Consider the following 20,808-nt stretch of genomic DNA (forward strand, 5'->3'; position numbering starts at 1 on the left):
AAATAAAAAAATTAAAATCACCTACTTGTTTATCTGGTGCACAAAAAAATTGTAGGACGATTGAAGCATCTAAACTCAACAAAAAATTCTTGTTTTCTATTACATTTGGGTTCGAAAATCATGGATAAATTCGTGTTATTCGATTATTCGGGTTAAAATCGTGGATTCTTGCTATGAGTTCGTATTGAAACTCAAATATTTCGCAAGTTTTTCTGCAAAAACTCAATTGTTTTGCAAGATTTTTCCACAAAATTCAAAAATTCAACACAAATTTTTATACCTTTTTAGCTGTTATCTTGAACATTTAAAATTTATGAGTTCTTATTTAGACATTTTAATGACAGATAAGTTTAAGTTTTTGACAAAATGTAGTTCGTGTTGTTCGTTTGTTTCATTTTGTAATAAAATTTATTAATTTAATACATATCTCTGTTTTTGTACAACCATTTTTGAAACATAAATAAGATTTTTAACTTCCTAAAAATCCGATCTGTTTGCCGTTAATAGCAAAACCATCACCAATTTTGTGGTGTTCTCGGCGCCAGTCGACTCCTCGAGCAGTTTTCTTGCGCAACGTTCAAAACATCTAGATTTTGCGGTATTTTTCGCCGAAATTACCGAAAGGGTTTAGGCGTGCTTTTGTCTGAGCTCTTAGTCTCACAGCTTTTTAACCAGTGGCATGACTGGATTACAGAAAAAAGTGTGTGAGACAAGAGTCGGTCATAATTCAGAAATATTCAACTTTAGCATCTTTAATAAATTCATACTTATTACGGCTATTAAGCGTTCATTTTTAATTAAATCCGACATTTGTAGACTATAAAAAGTTGAAAATAGTTGGTTGAAGTTCGTGCTCCAATTAGATCACGCCCTAGTTAAAAACGTTGTAAATAGGATTTATAATCCCCTAATTAACTCTTAAAAACGGTTATTTGTCAGGTTTCAAACGTTTGAAAAAAGCATTTTCTTTCGGTGGGTGGTTCGAAGTCGAAGTGATGGCAAGGCGATTTATTGTTTTAAATTTTGACAATACATTTTCGGTGTAAAATTTATGTGAATAGTAAACGCCGTATAAAAGGTATTGTATAGATTTTCTAGTCAGTTTTGTTCACACCGATTCGATTCAAGTGCCTTTATGTTCCATATCTTGGTGTATTTTTGTGTTCAATGACGGAATAATTTAGACATGTGTAACATTGTAGTTCCACGTGCAATAAATTTTATAGAAATATGGCGACGACCAGGCGATTTCTTCTTCTTTATATCCTTTCGAGTGTCTTCTATTTTCCCAGTTATGCGTGGTAGTGATGTACAATCGCATATATGTTCATAAAGTTGTATATTTACGATTGTGTTCTCTTTTATTAACTGTTGGTAATATTTCTTGCATCCGAAGTTTATTTTTAAAGACGCTTCACAAATAATTACTTATTCTTCCAGTAATATTTTATTTATGACAGTAAATTCTGGATGGCAGCAAGCTTTAAAATGAATGCATAATAAAAGGGTAGTTTTTATGTGCGCTTTCATGTGAATCTCTCGAATTTATTTTTCCTGACATTAACGAGTGGTGCGGAAACGATGACTCGTTCTTGACGGCTAAAACGAAAAGTCCGGCCCTGAGTCCTTCGAAGTGTCGAACGTGCCTAGCGCCCCAGGTATCCGCCTCAGACGGCCTTCCGTTTAACATGCAAACGAGTGCATCGACTTCTTCTCGAGTCGGTGTTTATCAAGCGCATTGGCCCGCGAGATCCGCCAAATACCTGACCAGAAAAGCGAAATTAGACGGAAAGAACGGTCAGCGCTTATTGGCGCTCAGGTCCTCGGCCGTTTGTCTAATATAATGACGGAGGTCCTTGTCAAGCATACACAATGAAGCCCCTACACACGACTACACATGTAGGTCTCTGGAATCTGCAACGGGCGTGTCGCTGTTCACCAGATTTCCTAGTCCGGTCTAATTATTGCCCCCACAGCACCGCCTTTAACGACTTACTGATTTTATGCAACATACAACTACCCCATAAAACATAAGATAAAGTACACGGAAACTTACAACCCTCATAAATTTAATGTCTATTACCACGCCCGGCATAAATAAAATTGTTTTATTTTTCAACGACAATTTACTCAAATTGCCCACGAAAAACTCGAGGCGACGTATTAACACTATTATTCACCCTTTCCGACCACCGAAGGCCAAAGATTTAGTACCGAACGATGACTAAAGCCACAGCCAAGTTCGAGTTTATACGCTACATTGTTTCCAAAAATAATAAAAATCTAACTACGTGAAAGAAGTATTGTACGAGCTTCGTACGCCACTGGCAAGCCTTTGTGTAGGATTCAATCCGATCGTCTTATTCAAATTGTTGGTCTGCAACCAACTATGTCTACAGACCGTCAAACCTGGATTAGATGAGCAACTTAAAAAAATGTTTTGTAGGTATTTCCGGGTTTTGTTTTAGGAAATGATTTAATAATGGTTAAAAGTAAAATTTATGGCTTAGTTAAATTGGAGAATAGCGATGCAAAGGGATGGTGAAAAAGTAATTATCATTCCCAATCCCACAGGAGTTAATTCGTAGTTGAATAGTAAAGGGAGAGAAAATTAAAGTTTGTTACAAATGTCGTGAAAACTCCTGTTTGTAGTTACATTTCAATTATTTGTCGTATTTTTGTCCTTAAATAAAATAAAGAATTGTCAACAATTTGTGCGAACGAGCTCTAGGTAAACATTGCAAAATTACAATAGCAGTTGTTTTTTAATTACCGGCGCCGGGAAGGAAACGGTGGATTTAGGAAAAAATCCCGTTTACCATTGAGCGGTTTAATTGAGCCCGCGCTGAAAGCCAAATATATTATTAAGTGCTAAATTTTATAAAGCCATAATTCATCGAGGGTTGTGTACGTGTATCTCATATATTTAGCCCGAGTATCGCACTTGTCTTCGAAGCAAACGATATACGTGAGAAATTACAGCTTGCCGTGAAACGAAACTTTCCTCCAACCAGGATGGAAAAAATTCGGGAGTCACCTTAGGCGATCATAATTTACTTGTCTCGCTAACACCGACATATTATTTACGGCCGATAGATAGGGGTGATTTGTGACAGCGTGACATTTCCCACCCCTAATTATTCCAAACATAACCGATCAAATTGACCGGTCACCCTTTTCTCTGTCTTAATTACCCTAAATAAGAGGAGAGGGTTAAATGGAATAGAATATTGCTTTTTTGAGACTTGCTGTTCACTCGATAAAGTTCATCGTCAATGCGCAGTAATTTTCATTAGCACCCTGATTGTTAATTCAAGCTACGTAAATTGTACCCCAAAATCAAGAAACTCGCCGTCTACATTTACATACAAAACTAATAGAAATGCGAATTAGCCAATTGTAAATCTCTCAGGACGCATACATTTGCCAAATTTATTAATTAATATTCGATATTTAACACAACTCGGAACTTTTTCGCATTAACATAGTCGCCAAAAGACGCCTTCATTAACCAGCAGACTTTATGATTAAATTTGCAATTATTTTTGGAATAGTCAGAATATCAACACGTAATTAGCAAAGTGACTTTCGCTGGGGAGCCGCAACAAAATATAAATCACGTTTTAGTGAATCACGAACCCAATTACATCATACATTAAAAAAATAAGAAAACAAATACCATATTTATTTTTTACGGCGTTCTAATGCTAGAACAATTCGCAGTTTGAAATGAATTAATAGTCGATAAGGCAACAGTCGGAAGTGTTTAATTGTTGTATTTCGCGGCAAGCGGGAGTGGGTTGTTTACTAACCTAATTTGGAGCATCGAAATTCGGAAAGAGCCGAGGTAATAAGTGAGAGCTGTCAGAGTAGTCAAGTGCAAAATTTTATTTGGTGTGAATCAGTGACAATAAAGGTGTCGTAAAATAGTGGCACTCTTTTACAGCCGAAAGAAAATTATCGAATGGGGGAAATAAAGTCGTAATTACATGATCAAGCTGCTTTATTTCAGGATTCGAAGGAATTTCAGACATACGCAGGACACGTCTCGCATTACTACGTGACATTTCCACACGTCTCTTCTTCAGTGAAAAAAGAGCCGTTCCCTAAGCTCGGTCGTGTTCTGTCTCGATATTAGGAATATGTCGTAGATAAATAACAATAACTTTCACTTTGGAAGTAATCGGAATTAAAATGGTGGATGCGCCGGGCGTACACAATCGTTTTATTTCGGGCGAAATTATGAAATTTTTATGTTGCTGTGGGTAATTCCGGCGGTCTCCGCGGACTCATTAATCAGAGATGAAGGTGGAGAACCGTCTTAATTAAGCATGGACATACCCCACAACAAAACGGCTTCGATTCCGAATCGGTTTTTCTAATTATGTAATTAAGTGAAATGACGTCCGCCCGTTGCGTGAGTAATTGTATGTAGCGACACTATCAATGCGAGGGGATCTGAACGGGTTCTCCCTTGATTAGCGAACGAAAATTCACAAAGTTAAAATGGAAGCATCTTTGAATTGTTACTTTTAGCGAGCCATGAATTATTGTTTTACAACCTTAGATGCAAATTGGTGAATGCGAGCTCCAATTTATAATCGTAAAGCAGAGCGCATATTTGTGCCTCCTGAATCTAAAGTAGTTTTACGATACGACTGTCAACGATTCAACAAAGTATGCAAAATCCACCCATAACTCTTTTTTGTTGCTTCACTTTAATAAGAAAACCAATTTTGACGTGTATTTTTCAAAAGTTTGATGGATGCTGGATTAGATGGAATCCGCGGTATTTGAGCAAATTGCTTGCATTGCAGTTCAGCCAAACAATCCACAATTCATCTCCAAATAAAACTGTTTAATTAGAGTTTTAAGGCTGCCGTCACTTTGTTGATTACACATAACTCGAAAAACTATCAAATGCCGTAATTACGAAAATATTTCACGAACCGCAATCCACTTTATGTCTCGGCTATAATTTTCAGTGATGAATAGCGCCAAGTGGGCTAAATATACCATATCTTTACACCAAATTTTTTACGCTAGAATAGATTGAAATTTTATTACAACGCTTGGGTTACCATAAATTTTATTTTTATTATTTCAGCCGAGATAAATAAAACCACGCACAAGCTTCATTTCAACAACTACCTAAACATTTAATTATCTTACACCTTTCACTGCGTTGACAAATTACTGCAATTTACGGTAATTAATTTACCAATTCGTAGCAATTATTGGTTGGAATTTCTCTCTAATTAAGGTTCCTTGATGACGTTTACTCGAAAGGAAGCTCTCCCAACTGATATATTCCTACAGAATTTATCCCAACCGTTTAGAACCGGCTCAAGAAATAACCCCAATTAAATCAGCATCCCGTCATTGGCGACAGAAAATACACGTGAGTTACGAAATTTTATTAATACATAAATTTACAGTCTTAACCTTAACGTAACCACTTAACACTAAAATTGCATTTTCTTTGGTGGTATTAATAAAACGTGAACTGAAAACCATGAAATACACATGTGTAACATTTACCTCCGATTAGATTACAAAATAGTAACACATTTAGTAAAAAACGAGTCCGAATTTGGAATCAGTCAATCACGAAAGCTGCACGTTATTGAGACACTGACTAGTTAGACTATCGAAAGGGAAATCCTCCTCGTCGCCGCTCGATTCCTGGCTCGATGGAGGAGTGTCCAATTGGGGGAGCCCCAAATCTAGGTACTCTTCATTCGCTGTGATTGTCAAAATTCTGTCAAGGTCCTCCACCAGTTGCGAAAAAGTGGGCCTTTCGTTCGGTTTGTAGCTCCAACATTCGCGCATCAACATGTAAATTTCCAACGAACAACAGGGCGGCTTTTCCATACGGTGCCCATTACGTAACAGCTGGAAGAGTTTTTCGACACTCGGGACAGACGGATATGGAGTACCTGTCATTTGCTCACAATTACGAATTTTTTGCTAAATTTTACAAACCTCCAAGTGTCATTATCTCCCACAGCAGGATGCCGTACGACCAAACGTCTGACTGGGTGGTGTACACCCTGTGGAAAAGGGCCTCGGGCGCCATCCATTTAACCGGAAGTCGACCATCGGTTGTTTTTCTGTAATAATCGTTACAGTGGATGTCCCGGGCCAGGCCAAAGTCAGCAATTTTCAAAAAATAGTCATCGCTCACTAAAACGTTCCGCGCAGCTAAATCTCGATGAATACACTGGAATTAAATACAATTATTGCGTTTTATTAAAATAAATTTGAAAAGTTGTTACTCGTCGCGATGCCAAATATTCCATTCCTCGTGCCACCTGATAGGCAAAAGACACCAAATCTTTCTGAGTCAAGGTTTTCTTCTCTTTTTCTTCAAGTCCGATCGCTGGTTCGTAACCAGATGATGGTCTGTGTTGGCGAAGAAAATCCCTCAAGTTGCCATAAGGAGCGTATTCTACCACAACGTATAAGGGCCCACCCTGGGTACAACAGCCCAGCAAATTAATAATATTGTTGTGTTTGCCTATCATTTTCATCATTTCCATTTCCGACACCAAGTCCATCATTTCGTTGTCAGTGTGACCCTCTACCAATAAAAATGAATGATTTTGTTGACAAGAGCGTTTTATTTACCTTTCAACATTTTTACCGCGACTATACTTGATGCCCCAGGTTTGAGCAAACCTACAGCTTCAGCTTTGACTACTTTACCAAAAGCTCCCTCGCCTAAACTTTTCCCGAGACAAAGCATTGATCTTGGAATTTCCCAGTCGGAGTCCATTGGTAGCTCATACTCAGAGATCATTCCGTCTCCGGAATTGTTGTTTTGACTTTTTTGTTTTTCTATTTTAACGACCGGCATTAACAAAGGTTCGGAGACATCCTCGTTGGTGTTTTGTATTTTTTCAATAATAACTTTCTTAGTCCATTGAGTTACAACAGCTGCACGAACTGTTTCGATATCAATCATTTTTTTCTGCTTTTCACTACAATGAAAAACATGAAAACAATGTTTGTGTAATTATAATTACTCAACGTACATCTTCAACTTTCTAAAGAATAGTAGGACCAGGGTTCCAAAGGCAATTATTGTAAAGAAAATGATCAGAGCAGTGTAGACAATGTAATTATTTTTTGGTTCAACTTCTAAGCCTTGAAATTGTGTTTTTAGAAAAGAAATTGTTGGAAAATGCGTAACTTACTATCTACAACTTTTAGATATCCTTTTGAGGCCGTTTGGCCTAAGCTATTAGCTGCAATGCATACGTACCAGCCCTCGTCTTGATAAGTTACATTTTTTATTTCGTACACTTCAGGGCTGTCAGTGTCGCCACTTTTCTATTATTGGGAAAAAAATGTTGCAATTAGAAAAACAACGAGGGAGTTATTGCTCAGTGAAAAGTGCGGGTTAGAGTGTTAATGGGATTGAAAAATCGAAATTTGGTTAAGAGAAAGAAAAATACCTGTAGCACCACAACCGCACTCTTATTTGGGTATTCCCTAGTCCACTGAATAAAAGGGTTTAGATCAGCAAGGAAGGTACATGTGAGATTTATACTTGTGCCCACAACCGCAGTCGTGTTTTCTAATGGATGTGTAAGAACAGGTTTGTTGTGATAGCGTTCTAGAAAAGAAATGATTGATAAAAACCGCGAAAACCAGGAGTTTGAGAAGCAGAAAGCATTGGTTCCACCACCACCGCCCACAACCGTTTTATGTACCTTTAAAACGCTTTTGTTATAATTAGTGAAATTTTCGTAATTTTCCGATTCGTTGTATCGCACCCATTGTATAAACGGTTCTAGATCCGCGATCATTTGAGGACACTCAAATGTCGCGTTGGTGTTTACCAAAACTGTGAGGTTTTGCGGATAACCATCTTTAATATATGGTTTTGACGGGAAACGTTCTATTTAAATCATTTTACTCAACTTTCGCAAAACGGCAGGAAACTAAGACTTACCGATAACGTCAACTCTGTACGTAAAATTAATACAACCCAGTTCGTTGCACACTACACAAGTGTAGTCACCGGTGTCACCAGTGACGAGGTCCTCCAAAGTCAAGCTCCAGTGTTGGTACCGAATATCGCCCAACTGGCGGTTTGGAGGCTTGTCGTCTTTGTACCAAGTGATGTTGGGAGTTGGGTTACCCCCAGCTTTGCATTTGAGGTTCACCATGTTACCAGCTGGTTTCACCTGCATTTTGGACATTTTTTTCGGGTTCACCCAATAGGGGGCTTTCTTCTCCGTTTCACGTTTTTTCCGAAGAGCTAGAATTTACGTCACAAAAATATTTCCTCCAATAAAGTACTTACAGGATGCAGGCACAGTGTTCTCCTCCTCTTCACTATCTATAACCGTTAAATACCAGCTAACTCTTTGACACCTGTACCACCCTTCGTCTTCCTGAGATATATTGTCAATATTGAGGCACCTGGTATTATTCTAGCAAAATAAAAATTTATTTTTGGCAAGTGCTGATCGGAAACCTACTTTGATGACCTGATTTGTGCCATTTGGGTACGTCCTTACCCAAGCCGCCCCCGCTCTGCAGGCTAGAGTTACATTAGAACCCGAAACTACAGCGGATTTTTTTGAATAAATAGCATTGGAACCACAAAGTTCTGGAAAAAAATATTAAACTTAATTCTGGTTTAACAAACCAACAAACCCTTCGTCGATAAAGTAAACGTGTGATTGATACAATCCATAGAATTGCAAGCCACACAAGTATAATTTCCTGAATCTCCTCGATTGAAGTTTTTTACGAGCATTGACCACCGACTTTGAACAATTTTTCTCCGACTTTTCGCCAATGCTTCGCCATTTTTGTACCAGGATATAGTAGGACTAGGAGTTCCAAACGTTCTACAATTTAAAATTACTCGTCTATTGATCCGTACTGATAATGTTTTCGGCATTTTATTCGGTCTACGAAAGTGTAGCTTCACTTTTTGGGTCCGAAAGGAATCGGAAGTGGTTTTTTCTTCGAGATCATTGTTAGCAAAACTTTTTGCATAAAATGGTTCTAGAAGGTCGAGGTTACGTCCCGTGAGGCTTCATTTTGATGAACTTACCAACAACGAGGTTGTAATTGTGATGGATGCAGCTGACTTCGTTACAAACAAGACATTTGTACAAACCGTTGTCTTCAGATTGGAGGTTTAGGATTTTAAGGTTTTGGTGAATGAGGTGATACTTTTTATTGCTTTGGGTGATGAGGTTGGTGCCTTTGTACCATGAAATCTGGGGTTTTGGGGTACCTTTAGCCCCACATTTAAGTATACTAGATTGGCCTTGCCTTCCTGATACTAGAACAGGTAAGTTGCGTTTTGTAAAATATGGCGCATTGTCTTCGGTTTGATTTGAAGATGTGTGTGCTGGAATGGGACAATTACTTGTGTTACAAGCCTCTAGTGAGCTCCTTACGGTTTGATATCAGTGCCTTGGTGCAAGTCGCAAAGGCGAAGAGGTACCAAATATTGAGGATCATGATGTCTCTGAAAGAAGAGTTGCGTTTATTTTGAGGAACGGAAAAGCTTTTCGTGTCTCAGCTTGAGTGAAATAAATCTTATTAATGTCGTTAAGCTTTCACTAAATAGGTTTATGAAAAAATGTCACTAGTCCGCGATCCGTATAATAATTTAGAGGATTAATTTTAACCACGTCGCATCTGCCAAGCGCTGATTTTTTAAATTTAGCTCGAATCTTGAAGTTTGAGGTAAATTCGGCTTGAATTAACGTAATTAAAAGTTGTGACAAAGTCGAGGGTGTTTTTTCAGGTGTCGCGAGATTAATAATTCCATCCGCTGATTATGTAATTAAGACAAATTGTCTTGCATCTGTATAAATATTTTGGAGATGATTTGACAAATTCTCGAGTTGGCGAGACCTGGACCGCAGGTAGTGCAGCATTGGAGGGACAAGGAATGGTTATTGCTGACTAAAAACAGGCACACGTGTTTACCACATGTGCAGAACAGTAGACGGAACGGGCTAGGAGCGTATTTCCGTTACAAGTCTACCAACTTCTTCACCTCGCTGGCTTCGACGTGTTTTAATATTTAGAGCCCAATCGGGTTTATGAGGGATTATTAATAAGATTATTGCTTCAAAGTCAGATCTTGACCCGGAGATCAAAGCTTAGAGCTTCCAGAAACTCCCGAGTTTCATTCGTTTAGACAGCTTACACATAAATGTCTTTGTTGGCTGTTATTTCTTAAATTATTCAATCTAATCTAAAAAGGGACAATCGGAATGGCGTCACGTATGCACGAAGGTCGCGCCGAACAATAAATGGAAACGTTCTTGATGAATTTTAAAAGATCGGCTTGATCACACTAGGGATTTAATCACCGAACTGACCTAAATACATGGATGCTGGATGAAATAAACAGTTTTTCTCAAAGAATTCTTTGTAGCTGGGCAAAGCGAAGAAAAAGTGTGCCTCTCTGAGCACGGCGTCATAAAGCAATTTACAACAATTCAATGGAGTTACAAAGTCAGAAGTCTCTTCGGTACGAGATGACCGGAAATAAGGGATGTTGCCTTGTTGCCAACTCGCACAGCGCAAAATGGACATATGCTCGACCTAGAATTTTTACTACGTTGACTTCATTGTTATTGTTAAGACATTTGAATAATTTCCGATCTATTTAAAACGCGGGTTTACATCAATTACGGGATATCCGTGTCTAATTTATTTCTATTTTGGTGCGCTTGCAACGATTTCTGGTCATTTTCAACCTTGGAAATCAATCATAAACCAGACGTCAAACAATCCATATTTTAAAACGCGTTTCGGAGAAACTGTAAGTACCCAATTGCAAGTATTGCACATTCTGTGAAAATCAATGCAAATTGTAAAACAAATGGGAGGAAGTTTCCAGTATTTTTTGCGGCTGGCCTGCTGCCAGAGGGTTTCTTAAAATCCGTCTGAGATACATTTGTCAGAATAAATCACTATTAGAGCGTGGAATTTTAATAATTAGGTTATTGTTAAGTCGGTAATATTTCACTATGGTCAAAAAAGCCATATGGCCCTTTATCATCCCAGCTAAGACGTGTTCCTGTGCGGGCCCCGTCGTAAATTAATAGAGCCCCTTATTATATCAGATGTTATCTCGCTCCTGTAGAAAGCACAGACACGGGCCCTACACAGGTCTATTTATTCTCTTCTTCCTACCATGCAGTGTCATCCCATTTAAATAAATCCCACGCAATTCGAAGTCGACTTACCCACGACGCGGACCACACACTTTTCCAATTCGGATCGATCCGCCAATAAAACACTAATTTCAACACCACGGATCCGCGATTTCCCGCACACCCGACATTTTTCCCGTCAATTGTTCGCCCAAGAACAATGTTATTGTGCCCAGTTTGGCGCTCTGACGTACATGACAACGCTCGAAATTTTAAATAATGTACCCTGACACCCGTCCCAAACCTCAAGGGAAGCTATAGTTCATCACGCTTCTGCTCAACTACGTCCATCATAACACTATAAATAGCCAAAAATCCATAAAAATTTTAATGCTATTTTGTTATGTTCCCCGCTATTTTTACATTTTTGCCTCAATTCAACAATCAGAGATACATAAATCACCGATGCCCCTCACACAAGTTTGTCACTCTCCTATCTATTTAAAATTTATTACACAACGTGCATGAATTATACGACACTTCCCCCGCATACTGAAATCAAAATTTTTCGAAAAATCCACCTTTTCATTCGGGTGATTGACTCCGGCTGCTATTTTCGACGCGAATTCCGCATATGAAACACGGAAAAATTATTCACATTAACAGCCGGAAGTTTCTAAACAGTTGGAATTTTTCAATTATATTTTTCTTTTCGTCCAATTAATATAGCTAGTCACGAAAATACCTGTCACTTAAAATAGCCTGATATCCGAATTAAAAAAAATATTTGTCACGTGCATACAAGCTATTAGACTTTGTCTCACATTCGGGGTGGGATGAGAGCAATAAAGCTAACGCCGTTTTTAATTTACTACCCATTATTTGGGGAACAAAACAGAATAAGTGTTGAAATCTGATACAAATGGCTGTTTAGAAGCTAAAAGCTTGTGACAGATGATAAACATCGACGATCGGTAGATAAAATCTAAAGAAAAAATTTATGACATCAGATACACTACAAAATCCAACGTCGTGTGTAATTATCCTAGATCATTAATTTTCCACGTTTATGTTCAAGACACACTGCAGCTACACGGGGCTTAATCTCAGTTTTACTGCACAGAACAGTCAATCAAAATTGTTTAACATACAGCTTTTTGCAATTACTTCTCAGTTTCTCTCGTATTTATTTCACGTGCTAAAGGGCGGAAAACGATTTTACTCGTTTCACAACACGTTCTAAAAAATGCTAATTGAGTTAACCCAAAGGTGCTAAGTGACAATTTTAATTGTTCTAATATTATTTGAAAAATGATACAACGAACTTGCGCGTCCGGCCGGTTTCTTGATAATAGATAATAATTTCTGTCTTGGCCGATTTTGATCAGTGATTAGGGCGGAATTAAGAGGTGGGTTTTTTGGATTAATGCTGGGGTTGTAAAGTGTTTATTGTGTTGACACAGCTGCTTGAGTAATGGCTATTTAAATGTCTGGGCAATTTGTAGTGGAATGAAGTGATTTAGTGGAAACTAAACGAGTTGTGCGTAATCCGACACCGAGAACTTTTGGCGGTATTTTATCCTGGCCCATGAACCGCTTGGACACAACCACCGGATATAATTTAACAAGCAATTCAAACCTCAACTTATTAAGATGCAGTGCGACTAACTCACTCGGACCTATTTAGTATTCGAGTTGTATACAGTGTGTACCTTGCGAATGATTATGACGAGAACAATAGCCTTAAATAAAAATAAACCATTAGCATTCCTATTCGATAGTTGGAGCTTTTGCTCCGCGGCTGGTTGTCAATTTTAATCAAAAGTGCAGCTAGTAGACTAGGATCAAAGATGCGAAAATAAACCGAAATCCAGTTCATCGAAATTAATTTTTTCAGCGTAAACAAGCCGATTTTTAGGATGTTATGATTGGATTAAGCGTCGATGGATGAGGAGCAGTAATGGAAGCTAAGTGCAGCTCCTGATAAACAGATAAACAAGTGTTAGTCCCTTGGAACCTAAAACTATTAAATGCAACAATGAATCATTCATGTGCGAGGATTTTTGAATACATTATAGTGAATATGTCTTTTAGTATTGACCACACGAGTGCCATTTGTAAACCACAATAACGTAACAATTACGCAACGATTGGCCGTTGTATGATAATCGTAAGGACGCACATGGCCCATCGGAAATTTTTCCAAGATTCGATTAGTAAAGCGCTGGCGGGTCCAAAATCCCCGATTTGCATGGCGTCGCTGGACCGATGCCTTATCAATTGTCGGTAATTCGGCTTAATTGACTCAATTGGAGCCCAACTCACCCATCAGAATCGGTCGCAAATCGTCCAGAGTGCACAAAATCACTTCTATTTCGGTCCAAGATCACTCCGCACTCCTCTAGCTCCGCTCAAAACTGGCCGGGTTTAATCCCTCGGAAGGACCGCATTTTCGAAACATGCGGGTTTATGAATGAAAATAAAGGTTGACACGCGCGGACAATAGGCTGCGATTTACTCTCTGACTTTACTCTGGCACTCTCTGAGGAGTACTACGGACGCAGACGACGTCTGGCGTGGGCGAGATGCGACTTCTGTTCTGTTCTTAACTACAAGTCTATTTCTACCACTACTGTATACCACGAGCGGACGGATAAACAAACTACGGCACACTTCGCCAATGCGAAAACACAAAACAATTACACCAAACGACTTAAGTCACATCGGCTTAAGTCAATAAACACACCGAAATGACGACATGATCCTATTAACCGACCCAAAGTTGGAAAACCATTAAGCGCAACAAAACCAACTAAACTTAGAACTGCTCTTTTCGACTTTTTGCGCTGAACTTGAAACAAGGACAACGATTGCAGCAACACTTGGATTGTCTTTCAAGCGATAATTCTGCAGTTAGTATTCCTTTGTCTGCTTAAGTTTCAAAACACTGACTAAACCAAAGGACTAACACACCAAAACAAACGCATAAAACAATTGGTTTGTCGGGTGTGACAAATACATTATTGAAGTGTTCGACATCAAAATCTGAAATCACGGGAGGGCCCAAAGTACTCGGATTTTGTTCTAAAGCAGACGTTAAAGCGCGCTTTGTTTTATTCAAAATAATAGATCAAGTGATGGCTTTCTGACAGCAAGGGCAAATTGTTTTCCCAGTTTATCTTCTTGAATTTTGTTGTAACCTGGACCGTTTTTCAATTTTATATTTTTTTGATGGTTGGTTTTCTCTGTGTTGCATACCTTCAATAAGATTTCGGCCAGTAATGGGTACTTTATTATCGGATCAAAGACCTATTCAAATGATAAGCCGGATAAAGCTATAAATTTCTGTAAATTTTTGTTAAAACCTTGTGACAATATTCTTTGTAGTTCGTCCAAAAAAGGCAATGTAATCGTTAATATAATAATATTTTTTCCAAATATCTTTTCCAAATTTTACTCATAGTTCGGGAAATTTCAGTCAGCTCTTGGTGTCTAACACGTTCGTGACCAAAACCGGGCAAACAAACGCAATAAAATAATTCGTTCGCTCTGACTTCAGTCGTGTGACATATCGTTGTAAATATCAGAACTTGGTAACTTTGTAGTAAAATTTTTTACTTAGTCTCGAAGTTCGTAAGTGGTCATCTGGATGCCAATCAAATTTTAGTTTGTTATTGTTGAATTTGATAGCTGACTGATCCTGAAACATGTTTTACGATCTTGACAGCTGGTATTGATTTCAATTTCAATTTTCAAACATCCAACAATAATAAATTTAAGAAAATGGGGAGAGAAAAACACGTTTATGATATTTTGCAAGTCTTTATTAAACACAGTCATGGGTGCAAGTTTTTATTTTACAGTTAATTGTGTCTGTGTTCCCTCTTTTAATTTATTTACACCTACGAATCGCTAGAATTGTGGTAATTCAACCACGCAAATGTCGATTTCTCTAAATAAAATACCTCCTTCGCACAAACTAGTTAAACAGTTAACAGCACTTCAAAGTCACTTAAATTTATGAAATTATTGCATAAGTTAAGTCGTGTAAATCGGTACTTTCTTCCGTAAGCTACAAAAATAGAAGACGGAACAAATGATAAATTTTTGAGAAAGCAAGATTATTTTTCTAATGAAAGCGTTGGGGCCCATGTATTGGCGGTGTGTACAATTATTTTTGAACTGAGCAGTGTTGAAATTGATATATGAGTAACGTACTAAAGAAATTGATTATTCATAAAGGGTAAGGATTGTAAACGGACGTCGAGGTACTATATTTAACGTCACTCCAACATTCGCGAATCTGTTTATAGTCGATGTAGAAACATGAGTTCAGGGAACAATATCTGACGTATCCGCTCCATTAAAATTCAATAGTTAAAAGTGCCATAATAATAAAAAAGCGACAAACGATATTTTTAAATAAAACTTAACGAGCGTTCTCCCACAAGAAAATGCAGGTAAAAAAAGGTAAGAGGATACCAAAATAACCCAAACCGGAAACGGGAAACACCGCACGCGCCTTTCATATCTCTGTGCTGGATGTCACAGTATACGATGTGTCTAATACCAGCAAGTCTACAAGCACAGGTGCATCCCGGGTTTTAAAGACTGCCGCCGGAATTGCTTTCAGCGCGGTATATTATATGCCTTCGGCTGTTTTTCCAGGGCTGATTCTTAATTAACCTCAACCTTGAATTCCGACGGAAAAAAGGAACCCTCGTCGTGTATTTATACTCTTTTATTTTCGTCTATTACGGCTTTTTCACGAATGACGTCACGGGCAAGATCGCGCAAAAACTTCACTTTAAATTTCTATAACAACCCATCAGGGAAAGATGATGGGATTTTCCCTTTACCGGATACGTGACTACATTTGTACCAAGCAAATTTTACACAGCTGTGGCCGTAGCACAAATCGGATAATTCTCCACCAGACCCACACTTCTTGTGCCATAAGAATTAAAACCGTTCCAACATTGGATAAAATTATTAAACATTATTCAGGGGCGTCCAGACAATACACGCCTCCAACGCACAATAATACGCCCAGATTTTTTATAAAACAACGGACAAATAAAACATACTTTGCACATTTATTAAATCCATAAATGCACTTTCAGACGATCAAATAGTCATATTTGAAATTATTCAGCCGTTTTAATAAATTAATAGCTTGTACAGTTATTGACGAATTTAATCACTAATCAATTATGAACCGCACGCCACTGTAGCGGTTTCAGCCAAATTCATATTTGGCGCCACTGCAGCTCCATAAAATCCTTTATAGCTAAAAACAGACACATACCAAAATATTGATTCAAATTTAACACAAATGTTAATCTTTAAACTATTAATGATGAGTAAATGAGCTATTGACGTAGTTTTTGCATTGATTCTATTCTTGACTCCAAACGCGCTCCCTAAAATGCACAGCACGTATTATTTAACAAACTGAATTGTTATACAGATCTGGAATAGAAGCTAATAAAAAATTACAGACAACTTTATTAAATGCCGCACGCCACTGTGACGCCAGATTTTCCAAATTGAAAATTCAAGTTAATTAAAAACATCAACTTTGTGTCAATTTTAATTAAGTTCGTAGAATGTTAGTCATATTTTGTACGACAGGAATGCAGCAATGTCTTCATATTTAACAAATTTTCAGGAAAAATTTGTGAAAAATTGCAAATAGAATTTATCGTGCGATGATAGTCAACTTTTTTAATCCGAACTTCCTGTACTTAACACCAAAAATCCTGCTCGACTATTTCACACCATTTTGTAATTATTATTTTTGCAAGGTAGGCGGAGAAAGCTTCAATCGGTGTACGTGTTTTTTGTCCCTTAAACCCAAACTGTGGCCAATAAAATATGAAAACCGGTTTGGTTTCCCAGAACTGCAATGAAACTAATGTTTGGCATTGGCCCTTGCAGTGCACCAATCAATTAAAAAATAAGCGGCCAATCAAGTTCAAGACAAACAACTTCCAACATTTCCTTGCAATAAAATGGTAATTACGATGAGATTTTTTTTAACTCCGATTGGACATGTTGATAGAAGGAAGCCCCCATAAAAATCAATGTTCTTTCGATTGCTGCTGAAAAAATAGTGGCATTCCATTTGAAAAAAAGACTTGCAGCCGTTTTTTATTATTTTCCAAAAATAGTGCTGGCACTGTGACGCCAGATTTTCCAAATTGTGACACCACTGAAAATTCAAATTAATTAAAAACCTAAAGTTTGTGTTAATTTTAATTAAATTCCTAAAACGTTAGCAACACATTGTACGGTGGGAACGCAACAATGATTTGTATATCGTCATATTTAAGTAATTTATAGGAAAAACTGATTAAAATTGTATAAAACAAGTGAAAAAGTACAAATAAAATCTTGCGAGTATAGCGAAACTTCTTTAATCCGAACCTCATGTACCTACTAATCCGAACGTCTTCTGCTTAACACCATAAAATTGATAAAAGCCCCAATAAAAATCGATGTTCTTTCGATTGCCGTTGAAAAAATTGTGGAAAAAACAGAGTTGCGGTCGGTTTTTTTATTATTTTCGAAAAATCAAGCTGGCTTTGTAATTTGACAGGTGCCGATCTTGAGCCACCTTGGAAAATTCTACAAACCTTCAATTATCATTACCAAATACAACACTTATCATAAAAGATTATTGAGCTGTGATTTTCTGGATGGACAATTATTTTCGTTCACGTCACAATAATAATTTTTTTTGCCACACTAATAATTTTTTTGCCATGAACACGGACTCCATATTGTATGGTTGGCTGACGCCTGCGTAGTCAAATGGCGGGCTATAGTTTTGATCCAATTTTGTTTTATTGTTAAGCAGAGCTTACACAAAAAAATACCTGGTAAAATATAAACTTGTAATTAAGAAATTAATTAGTCCAAGAACAGTCAAACAATTGCTAAGTGAACGCATTATGAACAACACAGTCTTACGTCACAACTGCGTAGTAAAATGGCGCTCTAGATATTAACCATTTTTTTGTGAAGCCAATTAAAAAAAACCCATAATTAAATAGCGAATCAATTTAGTAGCCGGTAAGAGCTTGTTAATTTAACAGAAGTTGTTTAATTACAAATTTTGTTATGAACACAGTTGCGTCGCGTAATGGTGGTTGACGCGTGCGTCGTCAAATGACGCTCTAAAATTCCGATCAAAATTTCTTATTTTGTGCCAATAAGCAATGATAGAGTATTTAATAAAATATAACTTTGCAAATTGGGAATTAATTAGTTAAGCCGTTAGCTATTTCGACGCCAAAAATTCATATATACCGCGCTATGACCACAGTTGCTACTTTGACTTTTTCCCGAGACCACTCAGTAGCTGACGCCTGCGTACCAAAATGGCGCTCTAGACATTGAATTCAAGAATCGTGTTTGTGAAAAAAGTGAAAGTAAAACCGCAAATTTGCAAAAAATGGATAAGCGCAACGTGATGCCAAACTACCCCCCTGCCCCCAGCACCAGCTACGGGGAGCAGTACTACATCGTGAGAGTGGCTAACTTGGATTTCGGAACCACGGAAGCCACCCTGAAGAGTTTCTTTTCGAGCTGCGGCGACGTCCACGAATGCGTTATTTCGCGCAATATCGACACCAACACCAGCCGCGGCATCGGGCATGTGAAGTATCTCCGCGTGCGGGATGCTCTGGAGGCCGCCCGCAACCTCAACGGCGAAGTGCTGGACGGGCGCACTTTGCACGTTTATCTGCATGATAAGGCGTTGAGACGCCGTCTTGCCCAGCAGATCCGCGACCGCGCGAAACGCCGCTGCGAGACCGCTTCTGCCGACAACAAGCCGCCCGCCTTCACCGTCAAGATCACCAATTTGAATTACAAGATCGATGAGGAGGACTTGAAGAAGATTTTCTCCGGCATTGGCCCCATTGCCGACATCTACGTCCCGCGCTTACGCTACACGCACCTCAACAGGGGGTTCGCTTTTGTGAGATTCCACCGCGAAGCGGACGCGCTTTATGCGATCTCTAAATTGGATAGAAAAGAGGTACAAGGCCGGAACATGTGTCTTGCCATGGCTAGACTTGGCGCGCCGCCCCCGTTCCGCAAATATGCCCACGGGACCTTCGACCGCTTCCGTCGCAGGAAGTTCTAGGAGCATGGGATTCACTGCCGGCTGCTGCCGCACCCCCACAACAGAGGGCGCCGATTATGTGTTCAAATTTCTAGTCCTCTGGATGGTATTTGCTCAAAGTAAATTATTGTTCCTAATGTTGTTTAATCTGTTACTTATTTTTAAAATAATTGTAGCATGATTCCGTTTCTTATTTTGTTATGTTTGATATCGTTCCATAACTTATTCATTGTTCACTTGTTCATGTTTTCGGAGTTTAATAAAGTATTTTTTCAATTGTTTTGTATTATTTCATATTTGCAAACACGTAGTCATACTTAATCTTACACGGCGGCGCCCCTACTTGCTACACTTCTTCACTCTAACTCATTACTTCTTCAGAAAAAAAAAACAAATATAAATGTTTACCTTTGCGTTTCAGATTCTGAGAATGATTCAGTAAAATAATAAAATTAAAGAAAGAACATTTAAAATGTGCAGGAGCATAATGTTTTAAAGATCAAATTTGGTTTTTCCCCGGGTTTTTCTGTTTAACACTTTCTGTTTAACTTTCCTCTTTACACCACTTTTTGTGGTTCTGATAGTTTCTATTTTAATTTTTCTTAAAAAATACGGACAACCAAACCAACCGAGTTCCACTGTATTTAAAATTATGAAATGGATAAAAAAATAACCTCCTATGGTGAAAAATAAACATAAATCCTTAAATCCCAATATTCGAGCATCGACTATTTGAAACCATTTTGTAATTATTATTTTGCAAGGTAGGCGGAGAAAGCTTCAATCGCTATACGTGTTTTTTGTCCCTTATTAAACCCGAACTGTGGCCAATAAAAATTGAAAACCGGTTTGGTTTCCCAGAACTGCAATGAAACTAGTATTTGTCATTGGCCCTTGTCGCGTACCAATCAATTAAAAAATATGCGTCCAATCAAGTTCAAGACGAACAACTTTCAACAATTAGTAAAATTAAATAAACTAAAAGGTACACAGAGTAGTATAAAATCAAGTGTTTTGTGTCTAAACTATGTACCTTACGAAAAAAACAATTAGTACATCATCAAAATTATGATCAATTTTCAAGAATAAAATTTTTCAAAATTCCTTTTGGTTTTAGAATTATTAAAAAAAATTTTTCAACAAATTTTGAAATTCTAAAAATTAATAAGTACCTACATAATAATTGCTATTTAGCTGTTTAGTTAACCCTTAATAGTGTTTCTTCAAGCTACCAAATTTCGTCATCATATTGTATTTAATATTGTTTTGTCTTGTCTCAACTAAAAATTTTATTTTTAATTTATTACAAAAAGAAAAAAATCTTTTTTGTTTATTGTTTTTTTGTATAATTCGCTCCATTCACCCTGGCGCCGCGCTCGTTGAGTACAACCTAGGTGCCCAGTTGGATAATCCGGCCCTGCTAGCGTAAGTGTTTACGTAAGAATTTATTACTTACGTGTGATTGCTTTAATTGCATTTGAACTACTACATTTTATCTCAGTGCAATCTTATACATATCGAAAAAGGTTA

General features: G+C 37.8%; 2 protein-coding genes across 4 annotated transcripts; one reads left to right on the plus strand and one right to left on the minus strand.

Moving 5' to 3' along the window:
- Window positions 1-5,402: 5,402 nt before the first annotated feature.
- Window positions 5,403-13,974, minus strand: LOC659434 (fibroblast growth factor receptor homolog 1). 3 transcript variants are annotated; one of them, XM_008192524.3, is made up of 14 exons: window positions 13,470-13,974; window positions 9,429-9,499; window positions 9,077-9,379; window positions 8,671-9,027; window positions 8,493-8,623; window positions 8,315-8,444; window positions 7,961-8,269; window positions 7,719-7,906; window positions 7,200-7,335; window positions 7,038-7,149; window positions 6,631-6,983; window positions 6,279-6,583; window positions 5,986-6,223; window positions 5,403-5,939 (listed from the first exon to the last, which is right to left on the minus strand). In XM_008192524.3, exons 2-14 carry the CDS (start codon window positions 9,490-9,492, stop codon window positions 5,608-5,610), a joined length of 2,958 nt encoding a protein of 985 aa, XP_008190746.1. In that variant the 5' UTR covers window positions 9,493-9,499; window positions 13,470-13,974; the 3' UTR covers window positions 5,403-5,607. The 3 variants fall into 3 exon arrangements, with proteins under 3 accessions (XP_008190746.1, XP_008190748.1, XP_008190747.1); XM_008192526.3 differs by lacking the exon at window positions 7,719-7,906 and adding an exon at window positions 7,461-7,621 and having other exon boundaries at window positions 13,470-13,971; XM_008192525.3 differs by lacking the exon at window positions 13,470-13,974 and adding an exon at window positions 11,238-11,371.
- A 4,629-nt stretch (window positions 13,975-18,603) lies between these two features.
- LOC659359 (uncharacterized) lies at window positions 18,604-19,299 on the plus strand. The gene has a single exon (XM_965672.1). The coding sequence runs from the start codon at window positions 18,604-18,606 to the stop codon at window positions 19,297-19,299; it is 696 nt and encodes a 231-aa protein (XP_970765.1).
- The last annotated feature ends 1,509 nt before the right edge of the window (window positions 19,300-20,808 follow it).

This window comes from Tribolium castaneum, chromosome 10 (genome assembly GCF_031307605.1).
Source record: "Tribolium castaneum strain GA2 chromosome 10, icTriCast1.1, whole genome shotgun sequence".
In the NCBI taxonomy this organism is placed as follows: Eukaryota; Metazoa; Arthropoda; class Insecta; order Coleoptera; family Tenebrionidae; genus Tribolium; species Tribolium castaneum.

Bases quoted from the DNA above. Each gene is read 5' to 3' on its own strand.
- LOC659359 (XM_965672.1), top strand. From the start codon at position 18,604: ATGGATAAGCGCAACGTGATGCCAAACTACCCCCCTGCCCCCAGCACC.
- LOC659434 (XM_008192524.3), bottom strand. From the start codon at position 9,492: ATGATCCTCAATATTTGGTACCTCTTCGCCTTTGCGACTTGCACCAAG. The intron at 9,380-9,428 runs GTAAGGAGCTCA...GTCCCATTCCAG, and splicing joins CAAGGCACTGATATCAAACC to CACACACATCTTCAAATCAA. The intron at 8,270-8,314 runs GTAAGTACTTTA...CGTAAATTCTAG, and splicing joins GAACACTGTGCCTGCATCCT to CTCTTCGGAAAAAACGTGAA.